The sequence below is a fragment of the Carlito syrichta genome, unplaced genomic scaffold (assembly GCF_000164805.1).
Source record: "Carlito syrichta isolate Samal-C Ts95f unplaced genomic scaffold, Tarsius_syrichta-2.0.1 Scaffold82277, whole genome shotgun sequence".
In the NCBI taxonomy this organism is placed as follows: domain Eukaryota; kingdom Metazoa; phylum Chordata; class Mammalia; order Primates; family Tarsiidae; genus Carlito; species Carlito syrichta.
Window position 1 is genome coordinate 1,034,850 of NW_007026373.1, and position 15,486 is coordinate 1,050,335.

Consider the following 15,486-nt stretch of genomic DNA (forward strand, 5'->3'; position numbering starts at 1 on the left):
AGCCCATTCTCCTGAGTAAGGCACATTTGTGCTGAGTCCTAATGAATGATTTGGAGTTAGTAGGGGGAAATGGGAGGGAATGAGTGTTCAAGCAGAGGAGTCAACATATGCTAAGGTCCTGAGGTGGAAAGAACATGGCATTTTGAGGAATTGATCGAAGGTTATTATGGCTGGATAGTAGGGTAAAGCAGGACTTTATAGGCTGTGGTATGGACTTTGATCTTTGTCATAAGAAAACTGGGAAACAAAATAGTTTTAAACAGAAGAGAAGAATAGTAGGTTTGCCTTTTTGCTGCAGCCTGGAGAATGGGTTGGAGAGGACAAAAGTTAATGTGTAGAGACCACTCAGGAGGACATTGCTGTGGCCTGAGCAAGAGCTAACAGCATCTTGGAGTTGGGTGGTGGCAGTGGAGGTTGAGAAGAGTTGAAAAATTGGCAGCGTGGGGGTTGTAACTCATGGAACCTGCTGCATGATGAAAGTGAGTGATGAGAATAGTGGGAAGTGGGTGATGTGTGGTTCATCAGGACAGAGATTGCTGAAGTGGTATAGATTTGCGGTGGGGGCATGGGGTAATGGAACTGAAGAGCTGAGTTTTCAGTTGACTTTGGAGTGCCTGTGAGCCATCACAAACCGAGGTGTCTGGGATAGGCAGGTTGGGAGCTCCAAGCCTGAGAAGTATCCATTGGGTCAGTGACCAGTAACTGATGAAGTAAGGGATGGTTCTGGTGAAGTAGTATGGGTGGGAAGCAGATTGGCTTAGACTGAGAAGTGGTTGGGAAATGAGAAAATAGATAAGGAACAAAAAAGTTTCCTAGCAGATTGTGTTGGAAAAAGAACTGTTACCTATGGAGCATCTGGGTTGTCCCGGAAGACAGTGGGCCAAGGCCAGGAGGGTGTTGAGGAGAAGCTTGGCCCTTGACAATCAGAGGAGGGACCTGCCAAGCTATAAACTCTTTGGTGGATAAACTTAAATGCCATTATAGGAACCAGAAGTCTGGGCAACCAGTTTGAATCTCATTTTATAAGGTTGGCATGAGTATGTTGACTGTGTAACCAAAGAAAGTGCATTCAAAGTATATTCATTGTTGCATATGTGTGTGTTTTCAGGATGCTAAGAAGTCCCGCTTGCCAATCCTAATAAAACCGTCCCAGTCATTAGGAAGTGTGTATTGTTTCCCTGCCACTCAGGATGTGGTGGCCCAGCTGCAGGGCCAGATCGTGGAGCTGCAGGAAGAACTGAAGGAGTTTAAAACTCAAAATAAGCAACTTCACCAAAAGCTAATTCTGGCTGAAGCAGTGATGGAGGGGAGACCAACACCCGACAAAATGGCACTGAATGGTAAGCACCAAGAAAAATGTGTTCCCCATGAGCTAGATGAACAACCCAATAGAACTGCTTGAAATGTCAACCTTGTTGTTTAGAATTGCGTAAGTTTGAGTATAAATTTCCTGAATTGCGATGATTAATCTTAATCCTTGACAAATGCACAAAGGAGAGAACACAATAAGGAGAATGAATCTATTGCTTTCATTTTTTTTTTTCCTTTTCTATTTCTTTTTTTTTTTTTGAGTTGGAGTCTCACTCCGTTGCCCAGGCTGGAGTACAGTGACACACTCACGGCCATCCCAGCATCGACCTACTGGGCTCAAGAATCCTTTCCTCAGCCTTCCAAGTAGTTGGAACTACAAGCATGTGCTACCATACTCAGCTAAATTTTGATTTATTGTAGAGATGCCGTCTCGCCAAGTTGCCCAGACTGGTCTCAATCCCATGGGCTCAGGCAATGCACTCACCTTGGTCTCCCAAAGTGCTGGGATTACAGGCTGAGCCACCGAGCTTGGCCTATTACTTTCATTTTATTCTGGAGTCTGGATAAAGGGGACTTGCATTGTGCACAGGTCTTGTGGGGGTCACTGCTGCCTTTACTTGGGATAGTCTGCAGGAGCCCCAGTTGTGGGATAACTTGAGTCGGGTTTTTTTTTGGCCTGACTTTATTTATCTTCTGTGGAAACCTTAGGCATATGGCATTAAAGGTATGCAAATGAGAGTCCTTTTGTGTAGGGTTCTTGGAATGTCCAGGCCATTTCAGGGCTAATTTCAAACTGTACTGACCTTATATCTTTTTCTAGAAGTTGCCTGCCTCTCCCTTGGAATCTGCTGCCTCTGTTTTCCTGGGGACCAAGACAATAGAGAGCCCTTGGGTTAAAATTATCTGACTAGTTTGAATCAAGTGACTTGGAGGAAGCTCCTCTGGTTGGGTCCTCTAGTCTAGGACAGTAGTGCTTAGAAATTTTGGAACACCAACCCTTTGAAAATCTGAAGCTGAGGGCCCTCTCTGAATGATGCAGGCCAGCACATATGTAGCATTTTGTTTCATCTCAGCTTTCATGAATCTACAAAAGTATCTGTGTTGACTCCTAGTTTTGACCTTTTGCTGTAAGCAAATGGCAGTAACACAATAACATGACAACAGCAGTAATCTGTTACATATTTTTTTAAAAATACGTATTAAATTCTTCTGCATGCCAGTCACTGTACTAGACCCTGGAGGTGATAGGAGTGAACAGAACAGATGAAGTCTATTTCTAGCTTGCATCTTGTGTGTGAGAGCCCTCATGGTGAGGGAGCATTTGAACAGAAACTAGGGGTAAAGGAGTGAGCTCGTCATACTGGAAAGGAGCAAAGCAAAAGCCCTGATGTTGCTGTGAACTTGGGAGTTGGATGAATATAGTAAGGAGGCTAGCTGTGTGGCTGGAGGGAAGGGAGAAAGAAGGAGAGTTGTAGAAGATGAGTTCAGGGAGGCAGCAGTTCAGGCAGCCTCTTGTAGGCCATTCTAGGACTTTGTCTTTTACTCTAAGGGAGACTGAAAACTCTTGGAGGGCTTTGGGCAGGAGACTGACTTGACTTGGCTTAAGCTTTGAAGTGGAAGTTGACAAGCTACAGACTGTGGCCAAATTTAGTTCACTGCCTGTTTTTGTAAATAAAGTTTTATTGGAACACAGCCACACCCATTCCTATTGGCTTTGTCTGCTTGTGTGCTGTGATGGCAGAGTTGAGCAGTTACAATAGGGACCCTGTGGCCTGCAAAGCCTAAAATATTTATTACTTGGTACCTCTGCTTTAAAGGGTCACTTTGAATGTGAACCATTGAAAGGATGGAACTGTCATACACTAAGAGGGGACAGCTCCTGGGAGGAGAGGCAAGCTTAGGGGGGACATTAAGTGTCTGGTTTTGGGCTTAATTGAGATGCCCATTGGTCATCCCAGCGGAGATGTCAGGGACGCAGTGAAGATGTCTTTGGATGGTGAATCTGGAGTCAAGGGGGGAAGTCTGCGGTAGAGATACAAACTTAGGAAATACCATCATATCACTAATATTTGAAGCTATGTGACTTGGAACCATAGGGAACAGGTCTAGGAATTGAAACTGGGGCTCTCTAGAGGTTAAAGGTTGAACTGAGAAGAGGTAGAGAGGGGGACCAAGGCAGGATGACATCTCAGAAGCTGAGTAAGGAACAGATTCGCTGTGCCAGATATTGCCACAGGACAAGTAAGATAAGTACTGAGGATTGGCCTTAGGAGTAATGTGGAAGTCATTGGTGGCCTTGAAGGGAGTTGTGTCTGTGGAGTGGGTGGGGCCTGATTGGCATGAGTTCCTGAGAGAACAGAGGAGAGAGATTGAATAGACAGCTTAAGAGAGAGCAAGAATAGACAGCTCTGAGGAATTGTACTATAAAGAGGTGTAGAGAAGGAAGGCAGTTATGAGCCAAATTGTCAGTGAATCTCAAGGGATTCGATGAGTCTGGACTATGAACGACTGTTGTAAGGTTGGATAGTAAGTGGTATAGTCTGGCAGAATGAACTGCAAAACTGGAGTTTTCAGGGAAGACAGAGAATGATCTGGAAGTGGCAGTGAGGAGCAAAGGTACTTACATACTTCTAAGCCCTTAATATAAGAGAGATACAAGAGTGATACAAAGGACCACTGCTGTGAAGGCTGCAGGAGTAGCAGCATCATGGGGAAGGGCCTGGGTTTATTTAGAATGAGGTGGAGGGATGAATGTTTAGAAAGGAGACTGCCATTCTTTGGGATTTGCAAATGAAGGAAGTGAGTATCAGGGTGGGAGATTGCATCAGGTTAGGGGATTTCAGGGTAGTTCAGGGATCAGAGATGACTCTAGAGCCTTGGATTTCCTGTGGTGTTAATACAGTGAGCACCAGTTATTTATTGCATTCTACTATATACTTTAAATACAAGGAAGAATCCAAAAACCTGGAATTTATTTAAAAAAATTTGTGTATTTATTCTTACATGTTTAAACTTCAGTCCCCTTCCGAGTACTCTCCGTTTGATGCAATGTATCTATTGAGACTTTCCACTGCTCAAGACAGTTTTTGAACTCAACAATTTGGATGCCTCGAGTGCCATTTTTTGTTTTACCTCTTCCATATGGGCAGAACGTTTTCCTTTGAGGACTTTTCTTATCCATGGGAACAAAAAAAGTTGCTTGGGGCAAAATTGGGTGAGGGTGGGGCATGGGAGTCATGCTGTTTTGGACCAAAAACTGCTAAACACTCAGTGTGGTGTGGACAGGTGCATGGTAAATCACCCATCATGAAATGGGCAAATATGTTGAAAATCTCTAAAAAAAAAAATTCACTGAGGCCAGACACAGCCTCTCACAACACTAGCCTGATTCACTGATGCCGAAGGGTTCTAGAACACTTACGTAGCAGGGGAAGCCTGTACTACCAGGAGCCTACCCTCTAAATTCCGGGCTTTTTGGACCTCCCCCCCCATGTACATGATCTAATTGAATCCTCTCAACAGTCCTTTGGGATAAGTACAGTAATTATCTCTGTTTTGTGGTTGAGACAGCAGTTTCAGAGATAAAGTGACTTGGCTATAGTCACACTTGTTAATTTGCTGAGCTAGAAGTGAACTAGCCTTCCTGATTTCAGAGCCTGCATTCTTTATTCTTAAAGAAAAAAGACTGGTTTATGATACTCCTAGTGTGGATTTTTTGATGATCCATAGCTATAGGAATCTTCCATTAATTTTAGGTTCTCTCTTAGGTTTACTGTAGTTGAGATTTTGAGGTAAGGTAGCCTTTGACAGAAGTGCTCTTCCCTCTTCTCTTCCATTCCCACCTTCTATTAACCCATTCATTCATCCATCCAGACATCTATTCATGCATTCAGTAAACATTCCCTGAGTATCTACTTCATGCACTGGGTGGAGGAGAGAGAGAGATCAGATACAGTTTCTACCTTCTGAGGGTTTCCTTCTAGTGTGGGCTGGGGGAGGTGGCAAATAATTAAATTAGTACAGGGGTGCGGGTCTTCAGAGAGGAAAGATTTTATGGTAAAGGTGCCTCTATCTAACAGAGGCCTTGCACTTTGCTTATGGCTTGCCAATTACACTCAACATTTTTTGTCTTTTGCTGAGACACTAGGATTCCTCAACCAGGTGCTGTCTCCACAGTTGCCCAGAACATCCTGGGGCTTTTCTCTTCTGGAAAAGTGGGCATGAGTTGATAGAAATCATTTTCTCACTCAGCTTTTTGAGAGCCTGGACTTAAACCATTTCAGACAAGCTGTAGTGTATTTATGCTTTTTATGTTCTGTTATGGCAGCTAGATAGATTAATTTTGTCTTATAAATTGCATTTTGCCTCCCCAATGTTTTTATTCTCCCTGTTGAATCTTACTGTTCTTCTCAGTTGCTTGGCTACGTTTCAAGTCCATGGTTTTATTTATTTTTCTTTCTCTTTGCAATTGCCTGTAGCTCAGCCCCTTGTGGGAGCAGCCTACCAGGACAGCCCAGGAGAGCACAATGGAATTAAAACCACACCTTCTCTCTGGAGAGGAAAAGAAATGGACAGTGATCAGCAAACAAGCTACGAGATTGGTTAGAATCCAAACCCCGTGTGTGTTGAGCACCCTTAGGGATGCTTTCTCTAAAAATTATTTCTAAGCCTGTAACAGCCATCTCAGGGCTTCATTATCATTCCCATCTAACACATGGAGAAGCTGAGGTTTTTAAGTATAATTGACCCAGGGTCAGCCAGCTGGTAAGTAGGCAGAAGAGTCAGTGTATGGTGGGATGTCTGTCAGAGTTCACCAGTCCATGTGTCAAAACACTTTTCTACCAGGCTGTGGGCTGGGTTCTGGTGTTTCAGCCTCCAAAGACACAGCACTCGCTCTCAAGGGACCCATAGCTCAGAAGGGATGGTTATTTCAACAGCCCTTTGGTATTCAGTGTGGGGCTAGCTGTTGTTGATGTATGTACAAAGTTGTCCTGTGTGCCCAAGAGAAGTGGGTCTGAGGAGAGTCTGCAGCTGAGACTGGGTTTGTAGGTTTTATCAGGTAGATCTGTGAAAAGGCGCAGAGATGTGAGACCTCAGGCAAGTTGTAGTCCTTTCTTTTTAAAATTATGAAGTGTTATACGCATATAGATAAACACAGAGGATAATATAAAAATATCCATGTTCTCATTTAACCAGAATGAACAAATGCTTACATTTCTTCTTTTTAAGAGAAAAAAAAAGTCTTGCCTTTGTTGCTCAGGCTGGAGTGTAGTGGTATAATCATTGCCTTGTACTCCTGGGCTCAAGCCATCTTCCCACCTTAGCTTCCTGAATAGCTAGGACTATAGGCATGTGCCACCACGCCCAGCTAATTTAAAAAAAAAAAATTCTTTTTTTTTTTTTTTTTTTAGATATGGGGTCTCACTGTGTTGCCCAGGCTAGTTTCAAAATCCTGGCCTCAAATGATTTCCCCATTGCCTTGGCCTCCCAAAGTGCTGGGATTATAGGCATAAGCCTCCGCATCCAGCACATTCCTTCTTTTTACCTTAGCTTCTTTTTTCTCTTCGTTAAAAAAATAAATAAATTTTAAAATCACTGTTAGTCTAGATCTGATTCACTCTATGGGGAATAATTGTCCTCAGGAATCCAAAATTTGTCATGGCCATGGGAACATCAGTCTCTGGAGAGCTAGTGAGTTTTGAACCCTGTTCCCAATGGTACATGCTTTCCCAAGGCCCCAAGTCACTGCAGTGAATACCTGCTCACATGATCCTGAGTGGTCTGGGCTTTGAGGTCAAAGCTATGCTACCAGGCAATAAAGTACCTGTTAGCTGAATTGTGGGATGTTCTAGAACTAAAGTGTTTCTTATGATGCAAATAGATAGGACTGGGGACATCTTTTGATTTTTTTTCCTAGTTAGTGATTAGTAAAGACTTTTTGACTGATTGACAGCTTCTCTCCTCCTCAGTACTGCCCTTCATCACTGAACATCTCTCATTTTTCTGAATGTGCTTCCAGAACTTTGCACATGCTATTACCTCTGCGTCCGCCTTTAATTGTGGTCTAGCTGTTGCTGGGTGCTGCTGTGACTTCTTCGTGGCTGTTTCCTCTTCAGGAGCCCCTTGACAGATACTTGAGAAGTGAATGGCAGATGTTACTGGCCTTCACATAGAGGGTTCAGAATGCTCCCTCATTGCTCATGTACCCTAGGTGCAGGAGTTCCCCACTGCGGAAACAATATTTTAGAGCAGGGGTCCTCAAACTTTTAAAACAGGGGGCCAGTTCACTGTCCCTCAGACTGTTGGAGGGGCGGACTATAGTTTAAAAAAAAAAAACTATGAACAAATTCCTATGCACGCTGCACATATCTTATTTTGAAGTGAAAAAACAAAACGGGAACAAATATAATATTTAAAATGAAGAACAAGCAAAGTTAAATCAACAAACTTACCAGTATTTCAATGGGAACTATGGGCCTGCTTTTGGCTAATGAGATGATCAATGTCCGGTTCCATATTTGTCACTGCTAGTCGTAACAAGTGATGCAAGTATGCATCAGTTAGTCTAGATCTGGTTGGAGATTTCAGATGTTTCATTCTGGAAAAAGTCTTTTCACAGACATATGTGCTGCCAAAGATGGTTGCCATTTTGAGTGCATGGTTCCTGAGATTACTGAGAGGAGGAGTCGAGAGACAGAGAGAAGGAGGGGAGTCGGAGAATGCGACGCACATTCCACACATGCGCACTGTGGCCTGGATGAGTCGGCTGCTAGGCAGGACAGGCAGCGGAGGCAAAAACACCCAGTGGGCCGGATAAATGTCCTCGGCGGGCCGCATGTGGCCTGCGGGCTGTAGTTTGAGGACCCCTGTTTTAGAGTGTTAAGGGCAGGCTGCAGGCTTGATGAAGCACTCTGCTGCACATTCATCCTAAACCTCAGGCAAATTCTTAAGTTCTCTGAGCCTCAACCTTCTCTTCTGTAAAATGGGGATACTGGTGATGCCTCACGATTCCTTAAGTAAAATCATCAGAACTAATCTTTATTCCCATGAGTGAACATTACTTTTTGCCTTGAAGTACAGACCAAATTCCTTTAGCATGAAGTTGTAGCAACAAAGTCTTGGAGGGTAAGTCACTGGAGCAAAACCTTGTTGAGAACTCTCTCCCTCATTCTCTCCTTTGCTTTTTCCCTCCTTCCACCCTGCTTACCCACTCATACTTGTTCAGCTAGTAGTACTTGCTGAGTACATTCTCTATTGCAGACCCTGTGTCAGACACTGGAAACAGACATGGGTGACACGGGCTCCTCCCTCAAGTCCCTCACTGACTAGTGATCATAACAAATTGTGCACAGTAAAGATGCTGTATTAGGAATACTTTCTTCAGGTCATGTAGCAACTGCTTTCTAAAATGAAAAGTTTTCTTTTAAGGTATTTGCATCATGAGCAGAGAGATAGGAGTGTACCTAAAGTCACTAGGAGTAGATTGCTGAACCAGTAATTGGGACATGCAATCTGATGAGAATTTTTGTGTTGTTTTCTTTCTAAGAGACCTCCTAGATCATCCAGTTCAGCTGACATTATTGCTTTTGTAGCATTTCCCGAGGCTGGTCTTTACTTGCACACCTCCAGTGATGGGCATCACTTTCTGTCCTTGAACGGTTAAAGCATGATCTTATTATGTAGATTCTGTCACTACTATGTGCCAGATACCATGTTAGCGTTTCTCTTTTTCCCCCCAGTTATTTTTCCATGTAATTCTAAGAAGAAAGACAAAAACACACAACTTTTCACAATGAATGATGCTTTTTTTCCATTTTACAGGTAAAGCTACTGAGGCTCAGAGAGGTAACTTGCCTAAGGCCATGCAATTAATAAGTGGCAGAGCCAGAGTTTGATTTGGATCTAGTCTGTTGGATTTCAGAAATTTTCCTACTACATACTGCTTGTTACCTCTTAAGTATCAAACAACTGTATTGAGCTGAACTTTCCCTGGACATCAAGCAGTGTGGTACAGTGGTTAAGAACAGAAGCTCTGGAGTAAGGCCTGCGCCTGAGGCCTCACTATAACCATATTGGGCATCACTTTCCTCATTCTACTTACAGGGGAAACTGAGGCTCTGGGATAGTAAGTTACTTGCCTCAGGCTATGCATCCTTCAAAACTATATATTCTTTCTGCTGTATCACCTTAGCTCTCAAACAATTTTGGCTGCATCTCTAAGGGTTCAGCTAGTTATAAGGAAATATTTCCTGACAGGATTGTGAGTTAGTGAAACAGCTCACTGAAGGGGACATCATGGCATCTCCTGGGAACTGGAAACTGGTAGACATGGAAATGAGAAGACTCTCACTTGTTATGGATATTTATTATTATTTTATGTTATTATTATTAATTTGTGTTCTTGAGACAGGGTCTTAACTCTGTTGCTCAGGCTGGAGTGCAGTGGTGTGATCCTAGCTCACCGCAGCCTCGACATCTTGGGCTCAAGCGATCCTTCCACCTCAGCCTCTTGAGTAACTGGAACTACAGGGGCATGCCACCATGGCCAGCTAATTTTTGTATTTTTTGTAGAGACAAAGACTCACTGTATTGCCAAGGCTGGTTTCGAGCTCCTGGCTTCCCAAAGTGCTGGGATTACAGGCATGGGCCACTATGCCCGGTCTGTTGTAGATATTTAGAATTACTACTCTATACTGTTTCTTCACTGAGTCTCTCAACATTTCTGAGTCTGTCACTGACTCTTGGTCTTGGTAAGATACTGTCCTAGGCACTGAGAGTGTGAAGGTAGAAGGCCACACCCCTGTTGTAAAGAACCTTTCTGTGAGAAAGAAGGCATTCAGATAACAAATTGCTATGTGAATGAATAAATAAGCCAATTGTAATTTCTACATTAGCACCCAACACATTGTATATTTGTCTTGAGTAATATATAAGGTACTATAGAATTAACAGAGGGGAGTGACTTTTTTTTTTCCCAAACTGAGACAGAGTCTGACTCTGTCGCCCAGGCTGGAGTGCAGTGGCACAATTATAGTTCACTGAAGGCTCCAGCTCCTGGGCTCAAGCAATTCTTCTGCCTCAGTCTCCTGCTTGTTACCTCCTGAGTAGCTGGAACTACAGGCATGTGCCACCATGGCTAATTTTTAAAAATATTTGTGTAGAGCTGGAGTCTCACTATGTTGCCCTGTCTTGTCTTGAACTTCTGGCAGGAGTAACTTCTGCATAGTTTGAAGGTGAGCTTGCAAAGGTAGGAAAATTAGATGTGGTTATTGAAGAAGTTTATTGAGTGGGAATAGAATAGAGGGCCAGGGGTGTTCCAGGCAGAGAGCACAGCACATGCAAAAGCATAGAGCCATAAAATAGCATGGTGTGTGTGCAGACAATTATGGTTAGTTTAGTAGGAAAACTCTGTGGGTGGTGCCAGGGATATTCCTGGAAAGGTTGCCTGGCACTAGATCATGAAAGACCTCAGGTAGAGAGTGGGAATATTGATGAGTTTCAGGTGTGTGCATGGGGCGACTAAATCTATTTTGTAGAACAGTTGCTCTGAGGAAGATGATTGAGGGGTAAGAGGGAAAGACCGGAGGCAGGGAGGCAAGCTTCTTAAAAGACTGTTGCAGTGGTTTTAGCTCAACCATGCCTGTGAGGAAGGAGAGAGGGGGTGGATTTCAGCAAAGGCAATACTGACATAAACGTATTTGATTTTTCAGACTCTGAAATTTGCCCTTCTGATGACCTTGCCATCTTGCCATCATGCAAAGAACGTTCTGAAGATTTCCTGAACCCAACTTCTGTAGCTACTTGTGTGGCTTCTATGAGTCAGCCTTCTCTTAAAGTCCGTGTGATTGGGACTCGTCAGGCTGAGGACAGGGATACTTCAAATGACACAGAACATTTGAAACAGAAAATCCTTGACTTGGAAACTGAGCTGGAAGGCTACCAGAATTTCATATCTCGGCTTCAAAAGCACTCCCAGTGTAGTGAGGCCATTATCACAGTTTTGTGTGGGACAGAAGGGGCCCAGGATGGCTTTGGCAAACCCAAGAGCAGTGCCAACGAAGAAGAAATGACATTTTCAAGCTTGCATCAAGTACGGTACGTGAAGCACATGAAAATCCTCCATCCACTGGCCCCAAAGATGATGGATAGCAGGTTGCTCGAGAGCCTCAGACGGCAACTGGTGGAGCAGGGGTACGAGCTGCAGAAGGAGCAGAATTTGAACATGGAACTTTTCAGTGAAATCCATAACCTGCAGAATAAGTTCAGAGATCTCTCACAATCAAGGTACATCCCACCTATGCCTTCTCCCGCAGTTTAAGCCTGTAGTCCCCAGTATTGCCCATAAGTGAAAGGGAGAGCTGTTCTGCGGTGGGTGGAGTATGTTCTGGGGAAGGCTTGGGGTGGGATTCCGGCAGCGAGGGCCTTCAGAAAAGTGAGACGTGAGGCCGTGAAGAATAGGAATAGTGCCCTCACACACAAATGTAATTTCCCTCCGAAATTGGCAGGGCAGATTTGCCCTCCTCAGGTTGGGGTCAAGGTTTCGTACCAGTCACTTGGTAAGTGATAGTGCTTTTGCTGAACTGAAGTGTTTTCTCCTAGAGTTCATTATTAGCTTTTGCTGTGTTGTGCAGGGTGGGAGGAGTACAAGATTTTTCATATCTTTACCCTTTAAGGTCATCTGAGAGAAATAAGCTTGTGTTGAAAGAGAAGAATTCTTAGGTCATGAAGATAATGCTTTATGGGTATAGATATGAACAGTTTTACTTCATGAGATATGGCAAAAATGGGATCATTTGTAAAGTTAACCTTCATTTGTCACTAATTTGAGACAAACACATTGTTCTGAATTGTCAGGAACCAGGGTGAATTTTTCATAATTTCCCAAGCAGTGAGATTGAAGGAAGCTTGTAATTACTGAAAAGTTGTTGTCTCAGGCCCCTGGTTAGGCACTTTTCTTTTTCTTGTTTAATCCTCAAAATCACCTGAGAAGGAGATGTTCTTAAACTTGTTTTCATAGAGAAGGAAACTAAGCCTCAAAGAGGTTGTTCTGACTTCCTCGAGCGCATTCACAGAGCTGGTCAGAGCCATTGCCAGCGTTCCGGTCCACATTATTCCACTCCAGTATTCATGTTCTTTCTCTTCCATTAACCTGGCCTTCACCTTTAATACTGGTGTCATGTGATCTGTCTGTGCATACTTAATGTCGAAAGTGACTGTCAGGCCCACTTACTGCTATCATTTCAGGGAAGGGGAAGCATGTTCAACTGAAGGGTCAGCACCTTTGCCAAGCTGCTCTCTGGAGCCAGGCAACAGTTGATATGAGCCCTGATTCCCTTAACCTGCGTTTCTGGGTGCCTTTACTTTGTGGGCTCACACAGGAGAAGATGGCACATGGTGGTAAGGAAATAGTATTATAATAGAGCTTTGAAGTCAGAATTTTAATATGTTTGAATCCCAAATCTTTACCATTTAATAAACTTTGTGATTAGTTTACTCTTCTGTAAACGGGGACATTTACACATTTGTTGAAAGACAGGGAAAGTCAGATAACTTACATAAAACACTGAATTCAGTGACTGACATGTGTAGACTCTCCATAAATGGCAGTTAGGATCATGGCTATTCCCTGACCTTTCCATTGGGAGCAGAAAGTACTATCTTCTTTTCCTTGCCTTACAGTTGCTTTTTTATACTTCATGAACATTTTCAGTAGGTCCTCTGACTCTGGGATCACTTGTTTCTACAATTCAGAATAGTATTTTTGAAGAGTGTATGGAAACTAATTGTTTGCCTTAGTCCTTGCTAATCTGTACTTTAATTGGAGGTTTTTATAAGGTTAAAAATGTTGCAGAAGAATCTCTGTTCCAGCATTTGTTGGCTGTTGGAAATTGAAGGAGTGACCTTGTGCAGTTTCAATTTTTCTAAAAGTATATATATTTGTATGGCTGCAAGCTTTTAAAAATTGTGCTCTATCATTTTTCCAATTAGTATTAAGGTCACAAAAATTCAATTCTAAAATGGTCCAAGCGTTTTCTTCCCCTCTTTTATCAGATACAATTCATTAGTTCAGTCCCAAGCCAGAGAGCTCTCCCTTCATCGGCAGCAGATTAAGGATGGCCATGGCATCTGTGTCATTTTCCATGAACGCATGAACACCATGATTAAGGCATTTGAGGAGCTGCTGCAGGCCAGCGACGTGGACTGCTGCGTGGCTGAGGGTTTCCAGGAACAACTGAATCAATGTGCTGAACTGCTGGAGGAGCTGGAAAAGCTCTTCCTTACTGGTAAGTGGGATGAGGTCCACGAGTACTGAGACTTCAGTAATTGTCCCAGGACTTCTTGGAGGGGAACGGGGAGAACTGACTCCTTGGCCTTGCTTAACTCCTGCCTTGATGAGGTGGCAACAGAACCACACTGGCTGCTGCTTCCTCCAGTGACCGCTTCCATGGGGTTTGTGGGCTGCATGGGTCTAAACAGGAGTCCACTTTGGATGCCTCAGGGCCAGTTGGTGCAGTGCATGAGGGAGGAAAAGTGGGAGGTGCTGCTGCCCAGCACTGGCCATGTGGTTGCTGGTTCTTGCAAACTTTCCAGAGAAGGTGTGTGTGTGTGTGTGTGTGTGTGTGTGTGTGTGTGTGTGTTTGTGTGTGTGTGAGAGAAAACTCATGCATTTTAAATGCTGACAACTGAAAAACCCAACGAAACAAAACTTACTAGTTAAAAAGTATATCTAAGAGTTAGGAGAGGCCACAGGAAGGACTAAAGGAAACCTTTGCTAAAGCTTGGCTGTGTGCTAGGTACTTTAATAAATGTTACATTTGTTAAAATGCATCACAGCATGTTTTAAAATATTTTTTTTCCTGAGACTACGGCAAAGAACTCCCATCACTCAACTTCACTCAACTTCAGCATTTTGCCTCACTTGTTTTATTATTCCCTCTCTGGATACACATGCACACATACTATTATTATTATCTTTCTGAACCCTATGAGAGAGAATTGACAATACCATGTTCCTTTCTTTCTAGATACTTCAGTGTGTAGTTCTCATACCAAGGACATTCTCTTACATAACCACAGATAATTATCAAAATCAGAATTAGTATTGTCTAACATACTATTGTCTAATACAGTCCAACCTGTTTTAATGTTTATAATTGATTCCCTAATGCCTTTTATGTTAGTTTTATTCTGGATCCTAATCCTAATCCAGTCCCAGATTACATTTTGTTGTCATGGCTGTTTGGTCTCCTTTGTCTGGAGTAGTTCCTCACCCTTTCTTTCATGACATTAACATAATGGAATAGTTCAAGCTAGTACTTCACTTTGGGATTATCTGTTGTTTCCTCATGATTAGATTTACAATTAGATTAGTCAGATTAGATTAGTTATGCATTTTTGGTGGGAATAAAGCATTTGTTGTTGTTGTCATGGTATTGCCTTAAGGAGGCACACGATACCAGTTTGTCCCATTTTTGGTGATGTTAACTTTGATTGCTTGGTTAAGGTGATGCAATCAAATTTCTCCAATGTAAATTCTGATATTTCCCTGTATAGTGAATAAGTAATTAGTGGGGCATACTTTGTAACTCTGGAAGTATTCTGTTCTCTTTCAAACTTTTTTTTTTTTTAGTTGAGTTCTCACGCTGTCACCCAGACTGGAGTGCAGTGGCACAATCATGGCTCACCGTAGCCTTGACCTCCTGGGTTTAGGTGATTCTTCCTCCTCTGTCTTACCAGTAGCTGGCACTATATGTGTGCCTCACCACGCCCAGCTAATTTTTGGATTTTTTGTAGAGATGATGTCTTGCTGTGTTGCCTAGGCTGATCTCAAGCTCCTAGACATGATCCTTCTGCCTTGGCTTCCCAAATGCTGGGATTACACTGTGTCCAGCTGCCCTTCAGACTTTTACCATGAGTTTTACCATTCACTGATGATTCGTATCTGAGTCAGATGTTACTCTGATAGTGGCAACAAGGTGATTTTTCTTTCTGGTACCATCATTCCTTCTTCATCTATATTATTAGGTGGTATCTACTAGAAGGATGCATTCTCCATTAAATTTTTACTTATGTATTTGCTTATTATTAGTGTGGATTTATAGATTCTTATTTTATTCATCTTGTCATTCATGTTATATTGTCCCAGATTTGGCAAGTGGCAATTCCTTTTGACAT

General features: G+C 42.9%; 1 protein-coding gene across 1 annotated transcript in view; it reads left to right on the top strand.

Moving 5' to 3' along the window:
- The window catches only part of CDK5RAP2 (CDK5 regulatory subunit associated protein 2), a 190,657-nt gene that overhangs the window by 129,522 nt on the left and 45,649 nt on the right, over window positions 1-15,486 (top strand). The window contains exons 22-25 of the mRNA XM_008055797.2: window positions 1,109-1,340; window positions 5,790-5,912; window positions 11,022-11,595; window positions 13,363-13,595. Coding sequence (XP_008053988.1) covers window positions 1,109-1,340; window positions 5,790-5,912; window positions 11,022-11,595; window positions 13,363-13,595 — 1,162 coding nt within the window. The remainder of the gene's footprint in view (window positions 1-1,108; window positions 1,341-5,789; window positions 5,913-11,021; window positions 11,596-13,362; window positions 13,596-15,486) is intronic.